Genomic DNA, 14265 nt, shown 5'->3' with positions numbered 1-14265 from the left:
TTTGGTTGCCATTACTTCAGTTATGGCCCAATATAACTATTTTTGTTGCTAATGACTGGGTACAGAGAAAGGCATCTCGATTTTTCTCTTCCTGTTTGTATATTACATTTCATTATAGTTTAACAGCTCCAACAGGCCATACAACAAAATAGTTTTTAAAATGATCCACAAGAAGGTGAAACCTAATTAACTAGTTGTACTTATTTCTCCTTTATTCTTATGTTGATCAAGAAAGATCCTTACTCCTCTTTCCTCCTTACAAATCGACCCTGCACAAAACTTTTAGCTGATAAGTAGATTTCATTTTACAAAGAAAGAAATTAAAACAAAAGATCTTTTTCCATCGCATCATAACATTGAACAACCAGTAATATGCATGAAAGGTTGAAATTGAACTTCATGACATGTCTGCAGAAGGGTCTAATATTTCTTGGACATGGCAAAATCTTTGAAACAACAAAATAAGATCAAACTTTACCATGAGAATTTACCATGCAATAAAAGACATTTAGTTACATTAATATCATAATCTTAGTAATGATAGATGCTGCAAATTTAAAGTTTGTTCTGCTACAATTTCACCAAAATGACTAAAATATATACCAATAATACTCTTAGGCATAATGATCCCTAATAATGAGAGGATAACAGTTGCTGTCAATGAAAAGGAAGAAGTGGTGAAACTCAAAAATAGCTGAAGCATTGTCTTTTTCTAGGGACTGCAGTGTGGGCATGTGATTGCTTCCAGGTTAAAGTTTTCGAGCTATGTTGCCTTTTATAAAGTATGTAGTTATTGCAAAAATCCAAGTGGCTGACAATTGAGATGAGGAATCTTGCAGGAATTGCCAACAATGCATAACTCAATTGATTGGCACCCCTCTAAAGGTTTCCTTAGTGGAGCTCCAGGCTTTAAATTTGAACCCTGGTTGTGTTCTATTACCACCATAGAAGAAGAAGAAGAAGAAGAAGAAGAAGAAGAAGAAGAGAAAGTTTGTGGGGTATTGGCATAAAGCAGCCATAGGCTCAACCTCAAAAGCCAGGTTGCATCTTATTACAGGTGTATATATATTTTATCAAAAGATATAGAATGGCTAGCGCACCAAACACAATAATATGAAAGCATGCTACCAATGAAGCAAAGCACAGTGGAAACAACATTTAGCATCTAGTTTGGAAGCAAGATAGGCAATTTGGGGATAAGTTATGGTTATCCTCATGGGTATCATAAATTCCAGGATAAGGTGGGATAAGTCATTATTTTTGTTTGGATAAACATTTTTACCCCAATGTCGTGATTATATTATACCATATTGCAAATAACATAAAAATGATTACTGTTGGGTTAAAAAACAAAAATATCCTTATATTTATGGTCACTCCTTGCTAATACATAGTTATTTGGTCATTTCACAAATGTAGGTGAGATAAAAGGTAGGGATACGACCAAAATGTCAAGGATGAGAAATTAATGATCTTTCTTCAGCTTGTTTGGTACCACAGCTCATGATACATGTCATATAAAATCTTATAGCAATTGATTTTTTTGGGGAGTACTTTATATCAATTGCATTTTGACATGTAATCTTAATTGTAAGAAATTTCAATCCACTCAACATTGTCTTGGTACATCCCTTTGAATCAAACTTCTCTGTTTGCAAACTTTTAGATATTCATTTAAATAATTTATGTTATGTTCACGGTTTTCTCAAAGTCCTGTTTACATATAAAATTTTACAATAATCATAATAATCAATGCTTGTCTTTATGTTATTCAAAAATACCAATTAATCTAATTGGAGATCCAAATTTAGAGAAAGACAAAGTAAACAAAATGCTGAAAAGGATATAAACAAACCTTCCACTTTCTGTGGCCCTCTTTTTTCCCTTCTATTTTGAGGAAAAAGGATGGAACTCTATCTACTTCATTAAGATAATGAAGAAGTGCAGAGAGGATTGCAAAAAAGAAGGGGAGGAGAGAAGGTCAAAGAGCAGGGTGGAGATAGATAGTACAAGCAAGAAGACACGAGTAGAATTTTGAGTTGATATCTTCTGTGGCAGAAGAATAGACCAGATCTTGAATAGATTAAAGAATGACCATAAATTCCTTGGTATTGCTAACTTGCTTCAGGAATACTTTTCTATTTTCTTTTCCTTACTCTTCTTTCTTTTTGGGAACATGGATAACTTAAAACTACATGAGTATAAACACATCCACAGTGGCCATGAGAAAGGATGTCATGAGTATTGTTCTCTGCATCCAAATGGCCCCAGCAAAGTGCAGCAACTAGTGGACTACTTGGTCCCATGCTGTCTTGGATTATGAGAGCTCTTCTGTTTTCCTTATTTTGGTCCAGAGATCATTTAACATATTTAGTTGGATTGTAGTTTGTAATGGTGACAGTTCTCCAAATACCTATCAAAACAGCAATGGAGCACCAGATGATTAATGTTTCCAATGGGGGTAGGGACAGTAGGGCACCTCAAGCGCACCAACCAATCCTTCTCAACAACTTCGCCACTATGAAAATTGTTTTCCATGTTGTAAGCAGACAAATGTCAAGGCAATATGATGTTGGCCATGGATATCTTGCACTATGACAATGCTTGTAGAATTATTGGATAAAATGGATTTCATTGATGGTCAACATAGATTAGAAATAATTTTGTAATTCAAAGAGGCAAGTCAGTGTGCAAAATCCTATTGTGTGTGTGTGTGTTTGTGAGAGAGAGAGAGAGAGAGAGAGAGAGAGAGAGAGAGAGAGAGAGAGAGAGAGAAAGGGGGGGGGGGGGGGGGGGGCAGAGAGAGAGAGAGAAGATAATTGTGCGTTTTTTCCAATTTACTCTTAGATTTCTGGATATATAGTTCACTTCTTTAGTGTTTGAATAGTATACGAAGTCATGAATCAGACAGAAGTCCTGAATTCTAACTGCAACCGTACATACATATGTACATACATACATTCAACCATACATACCTACATAAATATTTTATAATCCATTTCACAAGTGGAGCTGACCCTCACCTTTACTTATGCAGGGGAGAAAGGTTATTTATTAACAAAAGGGATGGGGAGCAAATCAGAGACCACACCATGAAAGAGGAAGGAGATGGCGGGGTGGAAGAAAGGAAATCCACTCCAATATTAGTGGACCAGAAATGGGATAGATACACACTTCAGATATCTCCTATAATGCCTTCAGACAGTCTCACCAAATTACCAGTTTGAGTATAATCTTAGCCTTCCACCAAAGGCAATAATGATCAATCCAAACTGCAAATTTGTCCTCAGGGTTGGTGAAATTGTCCCGAATACCGTTGGCTTACCGATACGGTTCCGGCAAAATGAAACTCGTTGCCTAAGCCGAAGAAGGAGAAAAAAAAGAGAGCGAGCAGGGAAGAGAGGGAGAGGGCGGGACGTTGGCGGAGGGCCAGCAGAGGTTGCAGGAAGCAAGGCCGCAGCTGCTTCTCCTATTTCGAGGGGATCCGGCTGCAACCTTAAAAATTTTTGCATTTTTTAAATGAAGTTGGCAAATTGTGATTTTTAATGTGATATTTTTGTTCTTAACATAATAAATTATTATTCTCTCAACTAATACGAGTGGCTAGAATAATAACTAATATCCTTGTAATTGGTTGAGCAGTGCAAATGTCAGATGATAACTAACTGCCGGTACTCCTGTTATATAGCAGTCACTATAACATGTCTAATTATTACCCATAATCTAAATTCATATCACATATACGCATACATATACGTACATACATACATACAGATACATTCCCTCCCATATATATATATATATATTGGAATTTTTTCCAATCATAGTCCAAGAAACTGAAGTGAGCACTAAAATGCTCTTGCTAATTGCATGCTTCATGCATAATTAAACCGCATTGATGCCATGTGACATGGACTTGGAAATTGGAGTCCATAATGTTAATCGAACCGGATGGTTCAACATTAGAGAAGAGAAGGGGAACTTTTTTTTTTTTTTTTTTGAGTTTTTACCTTCAATCGTGGGCGTTTCTCGGCGTTGAGCTTCCGAACCTCGTAACGGATCTGCTTGGAGAAGTGCCGACTCCTCCTCTTCTCCTTGTAACGCATCACCCTCGCTTCCCTGTTCCCCACCTCCTTCCCCTCCATCCGATCACTCTCCGGAACCCTCCATCCCGTGCTCCCAACTTCCACGAAAACCTGCCATCAATCATCAAATCCATCCATCATCGCATCCGACGGTCCGGATCTACTCATTATTCTATCTTCACTCACCGGAGAGGCGGTACGGTGGAGCTCCGGAACGATTTGAGGTCCCTCCCCATCGATGTAGAGGGATCCCCGATCGGACCAGGCGGTGAGGACCTCCTCGTAGTCCAGCTTAAGCAAGGGCGCCTGCGGCGCACCGCGCCATAGATCGACGCCGGCGCCGCTGCTGGCGACCTCCTCCTCCGACGAGGAGGCGGCGGAGGAGCAGCAGTACACCCACCGCTCCCGCCCACGCAGCACCCTTCGGGCCAGCCCGTCCTCATCGCCGTCCCACACCGCCGACGACGACACCGGCGACGATCCGTCTCCGGTCGAGGCGGCACCACCGAGGAGGGCGGTGAGGCTGGGCTCCCCGCCCCCGCCGTTGTCGTCGTCGAGGAGACAGGAGACCGGGAGCTCCCTGTCCGGGAGCAGGAGGTGCTCCGGGTGGAGCGGGAAGAGATCCAGCTGCTGGCACTCGGCCATCCCGGCATCGGCGGCTGGGCCGGTGGTGACAGAGGCCATCTCCGGCGGCGGGGGGACCAGCTGCCGGCGTAGGCTGAGGAATTTGGGCCGTCGGATCTTGGTTCGGGCTCGCCGGTGCGCTGTGGATCTCATCGAGCTCCGTTCCGACCTCAGCTCTTAATTTAATAATTTTCTTTTTGGACAAAAAGGCAGAGACCATCCTAGAAGGGAGGGCACTTTTTCCAGAAGGCTGGAGGATGGGGAGCTGACGTGGAGGAGTTTTGACACGTGGAGATACTTGACTGGGTGATTTCGGGGTTTATCCGGATTTCCTTGCTCCTGGGGGATTTCACGGGATCGGGTGAGAATAATGCCGTTGGGGAGAGGGAAGGTTGGTAAAAGCGTGGCGGGAAAGGAGGGCATTAATGCGACAACGGAATCCGGTGGAATATGTCACGAGAATTATGGGGATACCGGGAACTTGTTGGGGTTTATCTGATTGTGATCTGACCGTTGGATTAGGATCGGACGTTGGCAAGTGAACCAGTGGATGCAGGCGTCTCGTCTTGTCTTATCCTGGTGCTGCCAGCGAGCGGGGGCTCTTGTCGCTTTTGGCAATACCTCCATGTCATGCGTCGGAAAGCGACGTAACAGATGATTTGGCACCATGTTACTGGCCAGGATGTCGCATGATGCATGGGTGTGTTAGATTTCATAATCATTTAAATTTATAAAATATTTTGTACTATTTAATATATATATATATTTTTGGTACAAAAATTGTCCGACCACCCTAGAATAATAAGTGACAAAGAATACGACACAGTCTGTTGTCTTATTCCTGAAATGAGCCACAATCTCTCGTCAACTTTTAGATATCTCTGGGCAACAGATGACCATCGTCCCACCGCTCTACATCTCGAATCCACTCGATTATGTAGCAGAGTCCCTTTCTAGAATGATATTGTCAGCTCCTAGAACACTCCTCGCTGCTTAAAAAACTAAAAAACTATAAACTAAAAAACTAAAGTTTAGAAAATAAAAATTATAATTAAAAAAATTAGTGATTATTTTGTAAAAATTCTGGATATATAATGCCTGTGTGTGCTGTGTTCTTTGATAATTGCTTGTGGGTGCGGTTGAAATTCTTCGTCATGTTCCTATAATTTACTAATATTATTTTTATTATCAAATATTTTTGATATTATGAATTTGTTAAATATATATGTGTGTAATTATGCATAATTATATGTGTATAGATACACAGGGTGGTGTTCGTATGTATATTATATATACATAAATACAAACATATCATAAAACTATACAAAAGCCCTAAAAACTTTTGTATTTTTAACATACATGGATTCTCCATAACCATTTGTCTAGACTACCAATTCCTGACTATACGAATCTCAATATTGCTCTTAGCATGATATAGGCTGTTGCTCGTGCTATAGCATATTTCGTTTAAAAATAATTTCAGATCAGTTTTTCTTTTCTGGAAAAGTTCAATCATTAATGCTTTTGATTTGAATTTGTTCTCGAAGAAGAGATGCAATGCCGAGTCAAGGCTAAGGATTTGCAAAATTTTAATGGGACTGGCTCGAAGACCTAGCCCAAACGGTGTAAAAGTTGGTATGCAAGCGAAGTAGCATTTATAGATTCCTTGAGTGGTAAAATGTTGGATTTGAAGGTGCACTCATACGTGCATGCATGCATGCTTAGCTTGACCGGCCATGCCATGCATGTGTGAGATGCATATATTGTGAGAACAAGCCATGCCGGGTTGGGCCAACCACGTGTATATATTCGGTTGGCTCACTCATATGAACTATTTGACTTCACCTATTCGAAGATCTATTATAGTTTTATTCTAGGCTTATTTGTAGAAATTAAGAGAAATATTGAGTTAGCTATTAGAGTGGCTATTACTAGCTTAGTTGGAGCTTTGGTAAATAGGTAGTCATTGGAGCTTAGTTGGAGTTACTTGGACCGGACTCTGAATATAGACCCTAGGTCAAGGTAATCATCACATGAATTAGATTATGCTCTTCTTGTTCATGCGAATGGCCTCTACCTCTTCATTCTTCCAACCTGCTTATATTTCTATGATATTCTTTGCTATTTTTCCAAAAATAACTTACCTTATTTGCTAAAAAAAGCCTAACTCCGTAGTGTGGAGGTTGAAGAAAAGTTGGAATTATGTATTACAGCATTGCAAGATGGTTAGCCCCATCCTATTTATGAGAACTTTCATGGTATACCTCATGCTTGCAATGAACTGGCACTTCGGTTTGGTTAACCATACTTACCATGCCATATCATAACATGTCATAAGTTCGCCAACCATTCAAATTATTAGACTATCCAATGGTCCCAACTTGAACAACCCATCTCTAATGGTCCAACCTTCTTCAAAGTTCTAATTATCAACAAGTTTGGTGTAGGAACGGTTTCCTTCCAAACTATCATAAAAGCTTACACCTTTTGTCCAGTTCATCCTTGATAATTATGATCCAATAAAGAAGAGACTCATAAACTATTGACCATCTAATAATTATAATTCCAAACTCCAAATATAGAAAATCTAACCGATCGTCTCTCTCCTCCCCAAGTTGCTCTTCTTATAAACCACGATCTTCTCTTATTGGCACTAGCAACTTATACCAAACCCATACCAAGATGGCCCTTAATTCCCAAGTTGTGATCCTCCTCCTCCTTCCTTTCCTCCTTTTATCCTCTACCATGGCCTTTAACATTACAATGATTCTTGAACCATTCCCTGAGTTCGCCACCTTCAGCAACTACCTTAGCCAGACAAAACTTGTTCATGAAATCAACCACCGTCAAACCATTACTGTTCTCGTTGTTGACAACTCTAGAATGTCTGCAATCTCCTCCCTCCCCGAAGAAAGCCTCAAGCATGTCATGGAAGTCCATGTCATCTTAGACTATTATGACATTAGAAAGATCAGTAGCATACCGCGCAAGAGCTTCCTCCTCACCACCCTCTTTCAAACCACCGGCATTGCTACTAATAGAATGGGGTTCTTGAACCTCACTCATAAGGCTGGCAAGTCGGTGGTGTTTGGGTCCGCCGTCCGAGGAGCCCCACATACCTCAATCTTGATTAAGAAGATTGTGACAATGCCATATAATATTTCAGTGCTTCAGATTTCTGAGCCCATCATCCCACCTGGCATTTATGGTGCACCACCCATCGCCCCTGTATCGGCCCCACCAAAGAAGACCGATCCCTCGATGGAGGCTCCAGAGGCAGATGATACTTCTATAGAGTCTCCAGAAGATGACATTGTTGATGCCCTTGCAGACGCACCAGGAGAAAGTGCCGAAACTCCTGCTGACTCTCCAAAAGCAGATGAGTCGGTCTCAGATGCACCTGAGGAGCCATCTACCTTACGTAAGAAAGTCATTAATGTGTCCGCAAGCACATCTTTGAGCAGCCGACTATCAATTGGTGCTATCCTCAGACTTGTCATGGGCATTGTATTCTTAAGAGCTCTTTGAGTCATTTGAGTTGGTCGAAATGGATGAATGAAATTTACGTGACATCAATTTACACTTGCAGTCAACATGTGCAATTCACTAGTTCAATCCCTTAAATCCCTTAAAGTTGTCTAACTTGATTATAACCACTATTTAATGGATGGATTCTTATTACCCATTTATAGTAGGATCACCATAACAATCAAAAGAGCTCTATCCTTCAAGCTTTCTACAAGATGGGCTCGAAGCTTGTGCCAATATATCACGTTGTATTGATTCTCAGGAGTCATGATATCACCCCTTAACATCACCTCAAGCACACTATATTTCCTTATTCCTCATAATCACGAATGACGATCCATGAAACAAATTTGATCAAGTTTATCTTCATAAGAAATCAATTCCACTCATCAAACTAGCATTATCGATGTTAGACTTGACTAGTCATGATTGTGAATGCAACTCGTAATTTTCTTTTACCGAGCTATTAGTTTTGGGGGCATGTTCCTATTTTAGGGTAGTGATCTATAGTTTGGCAGTTTTTCGTTGTTTCACAAGCTTAAATTCTTTCGTTTAAGGATGGGAAAGATACCTCCTACTTTATACTCTTTACTTTCTTTTGATATGGCTGGATGTACTCATGTTAGAGCTATATGAAATGCCATTTTTACCCAAAAAAAGAAAATGATAAGGAAGATGAGATCATTGGGGCCATAGTTGGAGGAGAGTTTAGGAATTTCGTTTTAGTTTTTATCCACATGCTTCTTTCTTGTTTCTTTTGAAGACTATTGGACAATGCTAGATCTTCCAACTGCCATCAGAAATATGCTGATGATAATATAGATTTTTGGCCAACATTTTGGTTGGTGAAATAGCTAAGGTTGGAGCTGCAAGGGCTTACCTTGTATTCTATGTTAGTGTGTGTCCAGAGTTTGGATTAATTCATGACAACCCAATTATATATGAATTATCCAAACTTAATTCATGCTAACCGATTTGAGCTAACCCATTTGGAGCCTTGATAAATTCTGACCACAGTCAGTTTTCTCTATCTAAGCTAATCAAGAACCTAATTCCCTTAGCATAATAAGATAGTTGCATATTTTTGTCCCTTAAATAATTGATATAAAATGATTCAACATGAATGCTCAGCCAACTCATTTGACTAAACTGATTGGATTATCTGACTAGACCAGGTCAACCAATTAGATCTAGCCAACTATAACCTGATCAAGACCAATGGGTTTGTACTAGGAATGGACAATTTTACAAACTTCTATTTTCTTAGATATGCCATGTTCTTACGTGAGATGTGGTCGTAAAGTATGCAAGTAATCTTTTCTATAAATGAGTTAGATTTTTACAAATTCAAAGCATATTAAGCATTTTGCTTGAAATTTGAGCTGCCATTTTTCCAAATTAAAATTCTATCATATTTGTTCTCTTTTGAGAAGTCGGCAATGTCAAGTTGTTCCTCCATTTGTCATGTTATTGGAGATCCAAAAACATACAATGTCTATATAGCTAAGCACGCTGAGATGATATATTAGGCAAACTACCTTGCGACAAAAGAAACTTCTCTCCTTTTCATTTAGTAAAACAGGATCTTACATCACTAACCAAGAAGTGAAGATAAGCCCCCACAAAAACCACCAAACATTCAAACCTTGATGGAGGTTGGATTTGAGTCCCATTCTTCGATATTATCATCAGTAACTGTAACAACCCAGGACTTCACCCAAAATGGCTAGCCGGAAGGTATTATTTGGGTTCCTTGATCCTGTATAAGTACCCAAGATCTACCCAGTGAATAACCGATGTGGGACTAAACACACGCCCGCACGGATCCTCACATACTCTTCCCGTTCAAGCCCTGACGTTCTCGTCAGGCTAAGGGTTCAAATCCATTCAAATCTAATCATAAACACCACGATCGGCCCGTGGTCAGCCCCAATGGATCCGTGCTGCAGTATCCCCTAGTCCATATAAGTTATGGGCCAGATCCGCTCTGATACCATTTGTAACAACCCAGGATCTCACCCAAAATGGCTAGCCGGAAGGTATTGTTTGGGTTCCTTGATCCTGTATAAGTACCCAAGATCTACCCAGTGAATAACCGATGTGGAACTAAACACACGCCCGCACAGGTTCTCACAGTAACTTTACTCGTAGGTGGAAATAATGCCAGTAAAAATAACTTAACCTTTTTTGCTAAAGATGCCTAACTCGGTAGTGTGGAGGTTCTGGTTGAAAAAAAGTTGGAATTCTGCATGGGAGCATTGCAAGATGGTTGGCACCATCCTATTTATGAGAACTTTCATGATATACCTCATGCATGCAATGAACTGGCAACTCGGTTTGGTTAACCATACTTATCATGCCATATCATAACAGGTCATAAGTTTGTCAACCATTCAAATTATTAGACTATTGAATGGTCCCAACTTGAACAAGCCATCTCTAACGGTCCACCCTTCTTCAAAGTTCCAATTATCGGTAAGTTTGGTGTAGGAACGGTTTTCTTCCAAACTTTCATGAAAGCTTACACCTTTTGTCCAGTTCAATCTTGATAATTATGATCCAATAAAGAAGAGACTCGTAAATTGTCGACCTTCTAATAATTATATTTTCAAACTCCAAATATAGAAACTCGAACCGATCTCCTCTCCCCTCCCCAAGTTGCTCTCCTTATATATTCCATCAACTCCTTCTCTCACCCCACCAATCCATGATCTCCTCCTATTGGCACTAGCAACTCATACCAAACCCATACCAAGATGGCCCTTAAGCCCCAAGTTGTGATCCTCGTCCTCTTTCCTTTCCTCCTTCTATCCTCTACCATGGCCTTTAACATCACAATGATTCTTGAGCCATTCCCCGAGTTCGCCACCTTCAGCAACTACCTCAACCAGACAAAGCTTGTCCATGAAATCAACCACCGTCAAACCATCACCGTTCTCGTCGTTGACAACTCTAGAATGTCTGCAATCTCCTCCCTCCCCGAAGAAAGCCTCAAGCATGTTATGGAAGTCCATGTCATCTTAGACTATTATGACATTAGAAAGATCAGTCGCATACCGCGCAGGAGCTTCCTCCTCACCACCCTCTTTCAAACCACCGGCATTGCTACTAACAGAATGGGGTTCTTGAACCTCACTCATAAGGCTGGCGAGTCGGTGGTGTTTGGGTCTGCCGTCCGAGGAGCCCCACATACCTCAATCTTGATTAAGAAGATTGTGACAATGCCATATAATATTTCAGTGCTTCAGATTTCTGAGCCCATCATTCCACCTGGCATTTATGGTGCACCACCCATCGCCCCTGTATCAGCCCCACCAAAGAAGACCGATCCCTCGGTGGAGGCTCCAGAGGCAGACGATACTCCTATAGAGTCTCCAGAAGATGACATTGTTGATGCCCCTGCAGACGCTCCAGGAGAAAGCGCCGAAACCCCTGCTGACTCTCCAAAAGCAGATGAGTCGGTCTCCGATGCACCTGAGGAGCCATCTACCTCACGCAAGAAAGTCATTGATGCATCCGCAAGCACATCTTTGAGCAGCCGACTATCAATCGGTGCTATCCTCGGACTTGTCATGGGCATTGTATTCTTAAGAGCTTTTTGAGTCATTTGAGTTGGTTGAAAGGGATGAATGAAATTTACGTGACATCACTAATATATACTTGCAGTCAACATGTACAAAAAAACTAGTTCGATAGCAATGTCTGCTGGATTAAATTTTTTAAAGTTGTCAAACTTGATCATATCCACTAAAACTAATAGCTTGAGTAGTGATTTGAGTTTGTGGGATAAGAAAAACAAGTGGATATAAATGGATAAATTTTTGTTACCCATTCGTAGTATGATCTTCATAGCAATCATAGAAAGGTTATTCTTCCTCTAGACTTTTCTTTATAAGGAGGAGGCCTATCGCATGTCCCTTGCATTTTTAAGCCTCTTGTGTCGATGTTGCAAATTTTGAAGGTTAGGAAGTTGGTTGGGTCATAGCTTGTGAGAGAGCCTACGTGTATACTAGCTCAGTTGTAGATGTATCATTAGAAAATTACAATGCAATATCTACAATTATGAGATGATGGTGGAATTCATCAAGATAAGCATAGAAATCTTGGAGGTGCAATTAAATAATTTTGTTTAATAAATAAATTTTTTTTTTATACAGGGCATATTGAAAATTTGACTGATAAACAATTATCATGATCATTGTACAAGGAAAATAATTATCATTACTTAAATCATTTATAACTTAGCTAAATAATTTTCTAATTCAAATATTTGTTTGTTTATATTCTTTAATTTTCTGAATAAATTTTGTTCAAAAAGATAAAAAAAATTTATACTAGGCATATTGAAAATTTGTTTGATAAATAGTTATCATGATCATTGTACAATGAAAATAGCTATCATTATTTAAATCATTCATAACTGAGCTAAATAATTTTCTAATTCAAATATTTGTTTATTTATTTTTTTTAATTTGATAAACTCTGATAATGCTACTACATTTTATATTTTGAGACTAGAGGTCATGATACCGACTTTCTTCTCCATACCTATCCTGGGATTGAAGTGAAGGCTAATACTATTTGACAAAAAAAAAAAAAAGGCTAATACTAACCTTGTCCCTTGTCCAACTAGGATAGGGTGATACTCTTGATTATTAAATAAATATCAACCATTGCAGTGGTTATTATTTTATTTTAAAATAATTTAAAATTGAAAATTAAGTCCAAAAACAATAACACTACTTGAATGTTGTTTGCAAATGTGTTGGTGAGTCATTTATGTTTTGCACCTTGGAGACATATAGAATAAATTTTGCTGAAGTAATTTTTTATAGCTAGGTAAAATATTTTAAATTTTTAAAATCTAATTTATTCTATAACCCTATATATTTCATGCGTCCAAAGCACATAACCATGGACTAGTATTGTATAAGAACAACAGCTTTCAGCCTAGGGTCCGGCTGTTGGGATGAAAAGAACCCAAGTAGCCCAGCTTTTTTTTTTTTGGTAAATAATAGGGGGGGTTCTTTTCACCAGAAAATGTTCGATACAGATCACAGGTTTCGCATGCCTTCTCCGACTCGTGGGCTCACCGCCTTACGTATGGATACGTCACCCCCGCGCCACCTTAGTACAGATAGAAGGAAAACATATTCGTCAACGAGCCGTCCGGGCGTGGGGCATCTGGTTCCTTAATTTAATCGATGCTGCGCGTTTCGAACCTAGACAATTCGGATAAAATTACCGCCCCGTTACCACCAGGCTACCAAGCTCTTTACTCTTCTTTTTAAGCAAAAAAAAAAAAACAAAAACTTTGGCCACTTTGCAAGCATCCATGTTCCCACCTGACAAACTAGTACATCTATCTGCCCTAGCAGACGCGTGTCATATAACCACTAGATGGCTGAGCATGGCCGTGGGTATTATTGCACTTTATTTCCTTTATTACCAAATTATTATTTGTTTCCTACTTCATATGTTATTCCTTGAGCTAATAATTATATTGAAATTCGTAACAAGGTTTAAAATAATGTTTGTAATGACCCCAAAATTTTTAATATTAAACAATAAGCATTACAATGATATTTATAAAGTTTATTTCCTTGCTAGTTATTTTGTATTACGTATAAAGAGATGGATGCCGACTAGCCACACAAACAATTGTTAATATCATACCATAGGTCGATAAATTAAGAATCTTGTGTTATATATATATATATATATATATATATATATATATATATATATATATATATATATATATATATATATATAAAATAACCAAAATATAATTTGGCATAAAAAAAGAGTTGCATATAAAAAATGCCACTCTTTTATTTAAGGATTTTTACATGAATATCTTCATAAATATCAAATTTTGCATGAATACCCTTTCAAAATTTATATTTACATGTATGCTCTCGCAAAACACTTGTTTTACCATTCTGTCTTTTTTTTTTAATTTTTGTTTTTACATATGTATCTACATCACCTAACATCGTTAAAAAAATTAATGATTTCGGATTAA

General features: G+C 39.0%; 2 protein-coding genes across 3 annotated transcripts; one reads left to right on the top strand and one right to left on the bottom strand.

Annotated features, from left to right (window-relative positions):
- Positions 1–20: 20 nt before the first annotated feature.
- Positions 21–5050, bottom strand: LOC103714457 (uncharacterized). Of its 2 annotated transcripts, none has more exons than XM_088714255.2 (3): positions 4272–5050; positions 4011–4196; positions 21–279 (listed from the first exon to the last, which is right to left on the bottom strand). In XM_088714255.2, the coding sequence occupies exons 1-3, from the start codon at positions 4860–4862 to the stop codon at positions 187–189; spliced, it is 870 nt and encodes a 289-aa protein (XP_088570381.2). In that variant the 5' UTR covers positions 4863–5050; the 3' UTR covers positions 21–186. The 2 variants fall into 2 exon arrangements, with proteins under 2 accessions (XP_088570381.2, XP_008799931.4); XM_008801709.6 differs by having other exon boundaries at positions 21–269; positions 4272–4968.
- Positions 5051–7391: 2341 nt separating this feature from the next.
- LOC149750966 (fasciclin-like arabinogalactan protein 14) lies at positions 7392–8237 on the top strand. The gene has a single exon (XM_089928416.1). It carries the CDS (start codon positions 7392–7394, stop codon positions 8235–8237), a length of 846 nt encoding a protein of 281 aa, XP_089784542.1.
- Positions 8238–14265: the final 6028 nt, after the last annotated feature.

Source organism: Phoenix dactylifera, chromosome 18 (assembly GCF_051530095.1).
Source record: "Phoenix dactylifera cultivar Ajwa chromosome 18, Ajwa_hap1_PhDact_Kaust_v1.1, whole genome shotgun sequence".
Lineage (NCBI taxonomy): Eukaryota > Viridiplantae > Streptophyta > Magnoliopsida > Arecales > Arecaceae > Phoenix > Phoenix dactylifera.
Note: the sequence above shows the minus strand (reverse complement) of the source record. Positions and strands in the feature narration are given on the sequence as shown.